The sequence below is a fragment of the Oncorhynchus keta genome, unplaced genomic scaffold (genome assembly GCF_023373465.1).
Source record: "Oncorhynchus keta strain PuntledgeMale-10-30-2019 unplaced genomic scaffold, Oket_V2 Un_contig_687_pilon_pilon, whole genome shotgun sequence".
NCBI lineage: Eukaryota > Metazoa > Chordata > Actinopteri > Salmoniformes > Salmonidae > Oncorhynchus > Oncorhynchus keta.
The window spans coordinates 150,001-162,437 of record NW_026289120.1 but is presented as its reverse complement, the minus strand read 5'-3'; the positions used below and the strand labels follow the sequence as shown (position 1 = coordinate 162,437).

Sequence of the window (12,437 nt, the reverse complement as noted above, 5' to 3'; positions counted from 1 at the left end):
TTGTGTGTTATGGTGTGGTTGTGTGTTATGGTGTGGTTGTGTGTTATGGTGTTGTTGTGTTATGGTGTTGTTGTGTGTTATGGTGTGGTTTTGTGTGTTATGGTGTTGTTGTGTGTTATGGTGTGTTGTGTGTTATGGTGTTGTTGTGTGTTATGGTGTTGTTGTGTGTTATGGTGTTGTTGTGTGTTATGGTGTGGTTGTGTGTTATGGTGTGGTTGTGTGTTATGGTGTGGTTGTGTGTTATGGTGTTGTTGTGTGTTATGGTGTTGTTGTGTGTTATGGTGTTGTTGTGTGTTATGGTGTGGTTGTGTGTTATGGTGTTGTTGTGTGTTATGGTGTTGTTGTGTGTTATGGTGTTGTTGTGTGTTATGGTGTTGTTGTGTGTTATGGTGTGGTTGTGTGTTATGGTGTTGTTGTGTGTTATGGTGTTGTTGTGTGTTATGGTGTTTTGTGTGTTATGGTGTTGTTGTGTGTTATGGTGTGGTTGTGTGTTATGGTGTTGTTGTGTGTTTGTTGTGTGTGTGTTGTGTGTTATGGTGTTGTTGTGTGTTATGGTGTGGTTGTGTGTTATGGTGAGTTGTGTGTTATGGTGTTGTTTGTTGTATGTGTGTTATGGTGTTGTTGTGTGATATGGTGTGGTTGTGTGTTATGTGTGGTTATGTGTTATGGTGTGGTTGTGTGTTATGGTGTGGTGTTATGGTGTTGTTGTGTGTTATGGTGTTGTGTGTTATGTGTGTTGTTGTGTGTTATGTGTTGTTGTGTGTTATGTGTGTGTGTTATGGTGTTGTTGTGTTTATGGTGTTGTGTGTTATGTGTGTTGTGTGTTGTGTATGGTGTTTGTTGTTATGTGGTATGGTGTGGTTGTGTGTTATGGTGTTGTTGTGTGTTATGGTGTTGTTGTGTGTTATGGTGTTGTTGTGTGTTATGGTGTTGTTGTGTGTTATGGTGTTGTTGTGTGTTATGTGTTGTTGTGTGTTATGGTGTGGTTGTGTGTTATGGTGTTGTTGTGTGATATGCTGTTGTTGTGTGTTATGGTGTTGTTGTGTGTTATGGTGTTGTTGTGTGATATGTGTTGTTGTGTGTTATGGTGTTGTTGTGTGTTATGGTGTGGTTGTGTGATATGTGTGGTTGTGTGTTATGGTGTTGTTGTGTGATATGGTGTTGTTGTGTGTTATGGTGTGGTTGTGTGTTATGGTGAGGTTGTGTGTTATGGTGTTGTTGTGTGTTATGGTGTGGTTGTGTGTTATGGTGTTGTTGTGTGTTATGGTGTGGTTGTGTGTTATGGTGTGGTTGTGTGTTATGGTGTTGTTGTATATCCATACTATTCATCCTAGTGACAAAACAGTGGTATTGAATGGTGTCCGTTAACATTCATCTATGTGTACAGTATCACCTCCCTTCCTCACAGTGAAGCTCACTGGTTCAGACAGGGAAACTTGGTTGTGTCTGTGTGTGTGTCTGTGTGTGTGTGTGTGTGTGTGTGTGTGTCTGTGTCTGTGTGTGTGTGTGTGTGTGTGTGTGTGTGTGTGTGTGCGTGTGTGTGTGTGTTTGTGTGTGTTTGTGTCTGTGTGTGTCTGTGTCTGTGTGTGTGTTTGTGTGTGTGTGTGTGTGTGTGTGTGTTTGTGTGTGTTTGTCTGTGTGTGTGTGTGTGTGTTGTCTGTGTCTGTGTGTGTGTGTGTGTGTGTGTGTGTGTGTGTGTGTGTGTGTGTGTGTGTGTCTGTGTGTGTGTGTGTGTGCTTGTGTGTGTTTGTCTGTGTGTGTGTGTGTGTTTGTCTGTGTGTGTGTGTGTGTGTGTGTGTGTGTGTGTGTGTGTGTGTGTGTGTGTGTGTGTGTGTGTGTGTGTGTGTGTGTGTGTGTGTGTGTGTGTGTGTGTGTAATCCGTGCGTATTCTCGGGTATATATACCTGCAGGTGTTTGACAGTGAAGACCACCGGTTCAGACAGATAGACCTTGTTGCTCTCCTTGTTGATAGAAGCAGTAATAACAGGAGAGTTGACTATGACAGAGTAGTTAGGATAGAGAGCCTCGCTGCCCAGACCAACACTGGCATTATCTGTAGACAGGTAGGAGCCCAGGTTCCTGTAGAGGACGAACACCATGCGGATCTCACCTGGTGGGGGAGACAACACACTGCAATGTCACTGGCTGGTCAGACATGCAGGGAGATATTAGGACAAGTAGTTAGACATGCAGGGAGATATTAGGACAAGTATTTAGACATTCAGGGATATATTAGGACAAGTAATTAGATCGTCATGGGGATATTAGGACAAGTAATTCAATCTTCATGGTGATACTAGGACAAGTATTTAGACATTCTGGGAGATATTAGGACAAGTAATTAGATCTTCATGGTGATATTAGGACAAGTTATTAGACATTCTGGGAGGTATTAGGACAAGTAATTAGACATTCTGGGAGATATTAGGACAAGTAATTAGATCTTCATGGTGATATTAGGACAAGTAATTAGACATTCTGGGAGATATTAGGACAAGTAATTAGATCGCCATGGGGATATTAGGACAAGTAATTAGACATTCTGGGAGATATTAGGACAAGTAATTAGGTCGTCATGGGGATATTAGGACAAGTAATTAGACATTCTGGGACATAATAGGACAAGTATTTAGGCATTCTGGGAGATATTAGGACAAGTATTTAGATCTTCATGGTGATACTAGGACAAGTAATTAGGCATTCTGGGAGATATTAGGACAAGTATTTAGGTCTTCGGGGAGATATTAGGACAAGTAATTAGATCTTCATGGTGATATTAGGACAAGTAGTTAGACATTCTGGGAGATATTAGGACAAGTAATTAGTCATTCTGGGAGATATTAGGACAAGTAATTCGATCTTCATGGTGATACTAGGACAAGTAATTAGACATTCTGGGAGATATTAGGACAAGTAATTAGATCTTCATGGTGATATTAGGACAAGTAATTAGATCTTCATGGTGATATTAGGACATGTAATTAGACATTCTGGGAGATATTAGGACAAGTATTTAGGTCTTCAGGGAGATATCAGGACAAGTAATTAGATCTTCATGGTGATATTAGGACAAGTAATTAGACATTCTGGGAGATATTAGGACAAGTAGTTAGGCATTCTGGGAGATATTAGGACAAGTATTTAGGCATTCTGGGATATATTAGGACAAGTAATTTGACATTCTGGGAGATATTAGGACAAGTAATTAGATCTTCATGGTGATATTAGGACAAGTAATTACTCATTCTGGGAGATATTAGGACAAGTAAGTCGATCTTCATGGTGATACTAGGACAAGTAATTAGGCATTATGGGAGATATTAGGACAAGTAAGTCGATCTTCATGGTGATACTAGGACAAGTAATTAGGCATTCTGGGAGATATTAGGACAAGTATTTAGGTCTTCAGGGGATATTAGGACAAGTAATTAGACATTCTGGGAGATATTATGACAAGTAGTTAGGCATTCTGGGAGATATTAGGACAAGTATTTAGGTCTTCAGGGAGATATTAGGACAAGTATTTAGACACTCTGGGATATATTAGGACAAGTAATTAGGTCGTCATGTGGATATTAGGACAAGTATTTAGATCTTCATGGTGATATTAGGACAAGTAATTTGACATTCTGGGAGATATTAGGACAAGTAATTCGATCGTCATGGTGATATTATGACAAGTAGTTAGACATTCTGGGAGATATTAGGACAAGTATTTAGACATTCTGGGAGATATTAGGACAAGTAATTAGATCTCATGGGGATATTAGGACAAGTATTGGGAGCTCAGTTGGTAGAGCATGGCGCTTGTAGCCAGGGTAGTGGGTTCAATTCACCCATACGTAGAATGTATGCACACATGACTGACTGTAAGTCGCTTTGGATAAAAGCGTCTGCTAAATGGCATATATTTAGACATTCTGGGAGATATTAGGACAAGTAATTTGACATTCTGGGAGATATTAGGACAAGCAATTAGATCTTCAGGGGATATTAGGACAAGTATTTAGGCATTCTGGGATATATTAGGACAAGTAATTAGACATTCTGGGAGCTATTAGGACAAGTATTTAGATCTTCATGGTGATACTAGGACAAGTAGTTAGGCATTCTGGGAGATATTAGGACAAGTATTTAGGTCTTCAGGGAGATATTAGGACAAGTAATTAGATCTTCACGGGGATATTAGGACAAGTTATTAGACATTCTGGGAGATATTAGGACAAGTAATTAGACATTCTGGGAGATATTAGGACAAGTATTTAGACATTCTGGGAGATATTAGGACAAGTAATTAGATCTACAGGGAGATATTGGGACAAGTAATTAGATCTTCAGGGAGATATTAGGACAAGTAGAGATATTATGGGTTGAATTTTAACAGTGAATACAGTGAGGTATAGGAACAAGGCAAGTGGTTGATTTGAAAACTGTGATATATCAATTTGCAGTCATTTGCACGTCCTCTGAGAGGTGTGGGATAGGACAGGGTGGAATAGAGTTGAATTGAATGGCTTGTAAACACACAGTATACTGTTGAGACACATGGGTAATGGTTACGTGTGGGGTGTAAATGATGCGTCCTTAATGTCAGACAATAATGTCAGAAATTAATTCAGAAGTCTCTCTGAAGTAGAACTATGATCAGTGTTTTTAACCGAATAACTATTGTATTACATGATATGAAATTCACCCGAGGAGAATATACAGGGAGAAATATGAGGATGAGTTTAATGTTTCAATTGTAAGAGTCAATATATGTATTTCAGTAGAGTAGAAAATAGTAGAATAGAGTAGAGTATAATAGAGTAGAGCATAATAGAGTAGAGTATAATAGAATAGAGTATAATAGAGTAGAATAGAGTAGAGTAGAATAGAATAGAGTATAATAGAGTAGAATAGAGTATAATAGTTTAGAATAGAGCATAATAGAGTAGAGCATAATAGAGTAGAATAGTTTAGAATAGAGCATAATAGAGTAGAGCATAATAGAGTAGAGTAAAATAGAATAGAGCATAATAGAGTAGAGTAGAATAGAGTAGACTAGAATAGAGCATAATAGAGTAGAGTGGAATAGTGTAGAATAGAGTAGAGTAGAATAGAGAAGAATAGTGTAGAGTAGAGTAGAGTAGAATAGTGTAGAATAGAGTAGAGTAGAGTAGAGTAGAATAGTGTAGAATAGAGTAGAGTAGAGTAGAATAGAGAAGAATAGTGTAGAGTAGAGTAAAATAGAGTAGAATAGAGTAGAATAGACTAGGGTAGAAGAGAGTAGTGTAGAGTAGAATAGAGTAGAGTAGAATAGTGTAGAATAGAGTAGAGTAGAATAGTGTAGAATAGAGTAGAGTAGAATAGTGTAGAATAGAGTAGAGTAGAATAGTGTAGAATAGAGTAGAGTAGAGTAGAATAGAGAAGAATAGTGTAGAGTAGATAAACACACAGTAAACCTCTGAGACCAACTGTAAACACTGTTATATTATCCTGGATAACAACACACTTCACTGATGTGACAATAAAACACTCTGGTCAACAGTTTGGTGTCACTTAGACATTTCCTTGATTATGAAATAAAATAAAAGTCGTTGTCCATTAAAATAACATCAAATTGATCATAAATACAGTGCAGACATTGATCATGTTGTAAATGACTATTGTAGCTGGAGATTGTATATTTTTTTATGTGGGATATCTATATAGGCGTACAGAGGCATAGGCAAAGGTCAGGCCCATTATCAGCACCCATCACTCCTGTCAACTGGCAGCTTCATTAAATAATACCCACAAAACACCAGTCTAGAAGGCTAGACTCCTGTCAACTGGCAGCTTCATTAAATAATACCCACAAAACACCAGTCTAGAAGGCTAGACTCCTGTCAACTGGCAGCTTCATTAAATAATACCCACAAAACACCAGTCTAGAAGGCCAGACTCCTGTCAACTGGCAGCTTCATTAAATAATACCCACAAAACACCAGTCTAGAAGGCTAGACTCCTGTCAACTGGCAGCTTCATTAAATAATACCCACAAAACACCAGTCTAGAAAACTAGACTCCTGTCAACTGGCAGCTTCAATAAATAATACCCACAAAACACCAGTCTAGAAGGCCAGACTCCTGTCAACTGGCAGCTTCATTAACTAATACCCACAAAACACCAGTCTAGAAGGCTAGACTCCTGTCAACTGGCAGCTTCATTAAATAATACCCACAAAACACCAGTCTAGAAGGCCAGACTCCTGTCAACTGGCAGCTTCATTAAATAATACCCACAAAACACCAGTCTAGAAGGCTAGACTCCTGTCAACTGGCAGCTTCATTAAATAATACCCACAAAACAACAGTCTAGAAGGCCAGACTCCTGTCAACTGGCAGCTTCGTTAAATAGTACCCACAAAACACCAGTCTAGAAGGCTAGACTCCTGTCAACTGGCAGCTTCGTTAAATAGTACCCACAAAACACCAGTCTAGAAGGCTAGACTCCTGTCAACTGGCAGCTTCGTTAAATAGTACCCACAAAACACCAGTCTAGAAGGCTAGACTCCTGTCAACTGGCAGCTTCATTAAATAGTACCCACAAAACACCAGTCTAGAAGGCTAGACTCCTGTCAACTGGCAGCTTCCTTAAATAATACCCACAAAACACCAGTCTAGAAGGCTAGACTCCTGTCAACTGGCAGCTTCATTAAATAATACCCACAAAACACCAGTCTAGAAGGCTAGACTCCTGTCAACTGGCAGCTTCAATAAATAATACCCACAAAACACCAGTCTAGAAGGCTAGACTCCTGTCAACTGGCAGCTTCGTTAAATAGTACCCACAAAACACCAGTCTAGAAGGCTAGACTCCTGTCAACTGGCAGCTTCGTTAAATAGTACCCACAAAACACCAGTCTAGAAGGCCAGACTCCTGTCAACTGGCAGCTTCATTAAATAATACCCACAAAACACCAGTCTAGAAGGCCAGACTCCTGTCAACTGGCAGCTTCAATAAATAATACCCACAAAACACCAGTCTAGAAGGCCAGACTCCTGTCAACTGGCAGCTTCAATAAATAATACCCACAAAACACCAGTCTAGAAGGCCAGACTCCTGTCAACTGGCAGCTTCATTAAATAATACCCACAAAACACCAGTCTAGAAGGCCAGACTCCTGTCAACTGGCAGCTTCAATAAATAATACCCACAAAACACCAGTCTAGAAGGCCAGACTCCTGTCAACTGGCAGCTTCAATAAATAATACCCACAAAACACCAGTCTAGAAGGCCAGACTCCTGTCAACTGGCAGCTTCGTTAAATAGTACCCACAAAACACCAGTCTAGAAGGCTAGACTCCTGTCAACTGGCAGCTTCAATAAATAATACCCACAAAACACCAGTCTAGAAGGCCAGCGTCCCGGAGTCGCCTCTTCACTTCATTAAAGACTGACAGGTTTCAGAAGAAAGTTATTTGTTCCAGGCCATTTGAACCTGTAATCGAACCCACACATGCTGATGCTCCAGATACTCAACTAGTCTAATGAAGGACAGATTTATTGCTTCTTTAATCAGGACAACAGTTTTCAGCTGTGCTAACATAATTGCAAAAATGTTTTTCTAATGATCAATCGGCCTTTTAAAATGATAAACGTGGATTAGCTAACACAACGTGCCATTGGAACACAGGAGTGATGGTTGCTGCTAATGGGCCTCTGTACGCCTAATGTAGATATCCCATTAAATAATCTGCCGTTTCCAGCTACAATAGTCATTTACAACATTAACAATGTCTACACTGTATTTCTGATCAATTTGATGTTAATTTAATGTACAAAAAAGTGCTTTTCTTTCAAAAACAAGGACATTTCTAAGTAACACCAAACTTTTGAACGGTCGTGTATTCTATTTGTATCATCCTGTATTCACCTGAGGAATATGGAGAGATGACAGGATCAGAGAAACACACCACTAGTAGACTTTTTTAAATGTATCTCTGAACATCTTAGTGGGAAAGTCCAGAAATGGAGAGAGGAAAGGAGGAGAGGGAGAGAGAGAGAGAGAGAGAGAGAGAGAGAGAGAGAGAGAGAGAGAGAGAGAGAGAGACAGAGAGAGAGAGAGAGAGAGAGAGAGAGAGAGAGAGAGAGAGAGAGAGAGAGAGAGAGGGAGAGAGAGAGAGACAGACAGAACACAGAGAGAGACAGACATAACCACAGAGAGAGAGAGAGAGAGACATAACCACACAGAGAGAGAGAGAGACATAACCACAGAGAGAGAGAGAGAGAGACATAACCACAGAGAGAGAGAGAGAGAGAGAGATAACCACAGAGAGAGAGAGAGAGAGAGAGAGAGAGAAACCACAGAGAGAGAGAGAGAGAGACATAACCACAGAGAGAGAGAGAGAGACAAAACCACAGAGAGAGAGAGAGAGAGACATAACCACAGAGAGAGAGAGAGACATAACCACAGAGAGAGAGAGAGAGAGACATAACCACAGAGAGAGAGAGAGAGAGACATAACCACAGAGAGAGAGATAACCACAGAGAGACATAACCACAGAGAGAGAGAGAGAGACATAACCACAGAGAGAGAGAGAGACATAACCACAGAGAGAGAGAGAGAGAGAGACATAAACACAGAGAGAGACATAAACAGAGAGAGAGAGAGAGAGAGACATAAACACAGAGAGAGAGAGACATAAACACAGAGAGAGAGAGACATAACCACAGAGAGAGAGAGACATAACCACAGAGAGAGAGAGAGATAACCACAGAGAGAGAGAGACATAAACACAGAGAGAGAGAGAGAGAGACATAACCACAGAGAGAGAGAGACATAAACACAGAGAGAGAGAGAGAGACATAACCACAGAGAGAGAGAGACATAAACACAGAGAGAGAGAGAGACATAAACACAGAGAGAGAGAGACATAAACACAGAGAGAGAGAGACATAACCACAGAGAGAGAGAGACATAACCACAGAGAGAGAGAGACAAACCACAGAGAGAGAGACATAAACCACAGAGAGAGAGAGACAAACACAGAGAGAGAGACATAACCACAGAGAGAGAGAGAGACATAACCACAGAGAGAGAGACATAAACACAGAGAGAGAGAGACATAACCACAGAGAGAGAGAGACATAACCACACAGAGACATAAACACAGAGAGAGAGAGAGAGAGACATAACCACAGAGAGAGAGAGACATAACCACAGAGAGAGAGAGAGACATAACCACAGAGAGAGAGAGAGAGACATAACCACAGAGAGAGAGAGAGACATAACCACAGAGAGAGAGACATAAACACAGAGAGAGACATAAACAGAGAGAGAGAGAGAGAGAGAGACATAACCACAGAGAGACATAAACACAGAGAGAGAGAGAGACATAAACACAGAGAGAGAGACATAACCACAGAGAGAGATAACCACAGAGAGAGAGAGACATAACCACAGAGAGAGAGAGACATAACCACAGAGAGAGAGAGAGAGAGATAAACACAGAGAGAGAGAGAGATAACCACAGAGAGAGAGAGACATAACCACAGAGAGAGAGAGAGAGAGACATAAACACAGAGAGAGAGACATAGACATAAACAGAGAGAGAGAGACATAACCAGAGAGAGAGAGACATAAACACAGAGAGAGAGAGAGACATAAACACAGAGAGAGAGAGACATAACCACAGAGAGAGAGAGACATAACCACAGAGAGAGAGAGACATAACCACAGAGAGAGAGAGAGAGACATAGACCACAGAGAGAGAGAGACATAAACACAGAGAGAGAGAGAGAGAGAGATAACCACAGAGAGAGAGAGAGAGAGAGGAGACATAACCACAGAGAGAGAGAGACAGACATAAACACAGAGAGAGAGAGACATAACCACAGAGAGAGAGAGAGACATAACCACAGAGAGAGAGAGAGAGACATAACCACAGAGAGAGAGAGACATAACCACAGAGAGAGAGAGAGAGACAGAGAGAGAGACAGAGAGATAACCCACAGAGAGAGAGAGAGAGAGATATAACCACAGAGAGAGAGAGAGACATAACCACAGAGAGAGAGAGAGACATAACCACAGAGAGAGAGAGAGAGAGAGAGAGAGAGAGAGAGACATAACCACAGAGAGAGAGAGAGAGAGAGACATAACCACAGAGAGAGAGAGAGAGAGATAACAGAGAGAGAGAGAGAGAGAGAGAGACATAAACCACAGAGAGAGAGAGACATAAACACAGAGAGACATAACCACAGAGAGAGAGAGACATAACCACAGAGAGAGAGAGAGAGACATAACCACAGAGAGAGAGAGAGAGAAACACAGAGAGAGAGAGAGATAACATAAACAGAGAGAGAGAGACATAAACACAGAGAGAGAGAGACATAAACACAGAGAGAGAGAGACATAACCACAGAGAGAGAGAGACATAAACACAGAGAGAGAGAGACATAAACACAGAGAGAGAGAGAGACATAAACACAGAGAGAGAGAGACATAACCACAGAGAGAGAGAGACATAACCACAGAGAGAGAGAGACATAACCACAGAGAGAGAGAGACATAACCACAGAGAGAGAGAGACATAACCACAGAGAGAGAGAGACATAACCACAGAGAGAGAGAGACATAACCACAGAGAGAGAGAGACATAACCACAGAGAGAGAGAGAGACAGAGAGAGAAAGACATAAACACAGAGAGAGAGACATAACCACAGAGAGAGAGAGAGACATAACCACAGAGAGAGCGAGAGAGACATAACCACACAGAGAGAGAGAGAGACATAACCACAGAGAGAGAGAGAGAGACATAACCACAGAGAGAGAGAGACATAACCACAGAGAGAGAGAGACATAACCACAGAGAGAGAGAGACATAACCACAGAGAGAGAGAGACATAACCACAGAGAGAGAGAGACATAACCACAGAGAGAGAGAGACATAACCACAGAGAGAGAGAGAGAGAGAGACAGAGAGAGTTGTCCATGAAAGGAGATACAGATGGGTGTTGTTACCATTCCTCCCGTGCTGTTTGAGCGTGCTAGCAGACAGCTGGATGGAGTTCCCATGTAGTTCGGACTGGGGGAAGGTCAGGTCAGCCAGATTCCCCTCCGTGCTCAGCCTCACCACCTCCAACTCTGTCCGGAAGACACACACAGAGATCAGCTCGGGAAACCATAGAGATCCCAGTTATCACGGGATTCCTCTGTCAGGAAGACACACAGAGAGATCAGCTCAGGAAAACATAGAGATCCCAGTTATCACGGGATTCCTCTGTCAGGAAGACACACAGAGAGATCAGCTCAGGAAAACATAGAGATCCCAGTTATCACGGGATTCCTCTGTCAGGAAGACACACAGAGAGATCAGCTCGGGAAACCATAGAGATCCCAGTTATCACGGGATTCCTCTGTCAGGAAGACACACAGAGAGATCAGCTCAGGAAAACATAGAGATCCCAGTTATCACGGGATTCCTCTGTCAGGAAGACACACAGAGAGATCAGCTCGGAAACCATAGAGATCCCAGTTATCACGGGATTCCTCTGTCAGGAAGACACACAGAGAGATCAGCTCGAAACCATAGAGATCCCAGTTATCACGGGATTCCTCTGTCAGGAAGACACACAGAGAGATCAGCTCGGGAAACCATAGAGATCCCAGTTATCACGGGATTCCTCTGTCAGGAAGACACACAGAGAGATCAGCTCGGGAAACCATAGAGATCCCAGTTATCACGGGATTCCTCTGTCAGGAAGACACACAGAGAGATCAGCTCAGGAAACCATAGAGATCCCAGTTATCACGGGATTCCTCTGTCAGGAAGACACACAGAGAGATCAGCTCAGGAAAACATAGAGATCCCAGTTATCACGGGATTCCCAGTTATCCCCACTTCTTGGACATTTCCCAAAACAAGTCGTGTCACTATGATAAGGCAAAATGGCTGCCGAGGAATCATCCAGGCGGATGCTATAGATCGGTGGTGGATGAGGGACATTGGTGGTGGATGAGGGACATTGGTGGTGGATGAGGGACATTGGTGGTGGATGAGGGACATCGGTGGTGGATGAGGGACATCGGTGGTGGATGAGGGACATCGGTGGTGGATGAGGGACATTGGTGGTGGATGAGGGACATCGGTGGTGGATGAGGGACATTGGTGGTGGATGAGGGACATTGGTGGTGGATGAGGACATCGGTGGTGGATGAGGGACATTGGTGGTGGATGAGGGACATTGGTTGTGGATGAGGGACATTGGTGGTGGATGAGGGACATTGGTGGTGGATGAGGGACATCGGTGGTGGATGAGGGACATTGGTGGTGGATGAGGGACATTGGTTGTGGATGAGGGACATTGGTGGTGGATGAGGGACATCGGTGGTGGATGAGCGACATCGGTGGTGGATGAGGGACATTGGTGTGGATGAGGATGAGGGACATTGGTGGTGGATGAGGAACA

The 12,437-nt window shown here is 42.2% G+C and overlaps 1 protein-coding gene across 1 annotated transcript in view; it reads right to left on the bottom strand.

The window, feature by feature from the left end:
- Positions 1-1,904: 1,904 nt before the first annotated feature.
- The window catches only part of LOC127926122 (adhesion G protein-coupled receptor L3-like), a gene marked incomplete at both ends in the record, with an annotated part of 157,941 nt that continues 147,408 nt past the window's right edge, over positions 1,905-12,437 (bottom strand). The window contains 2 exons of the mRNA XM_052511495.1: positions 1,905-2,110; positions 10,990-11,112. Coding sequence (XP_052367455.1) covers positions 1,905-2,110; positions 10,990-11,112 — 329 coding nt within the window. The remainder of the gene's footprint in view (positions 2,111-10,989; positions 11,113-12,437) is intronic.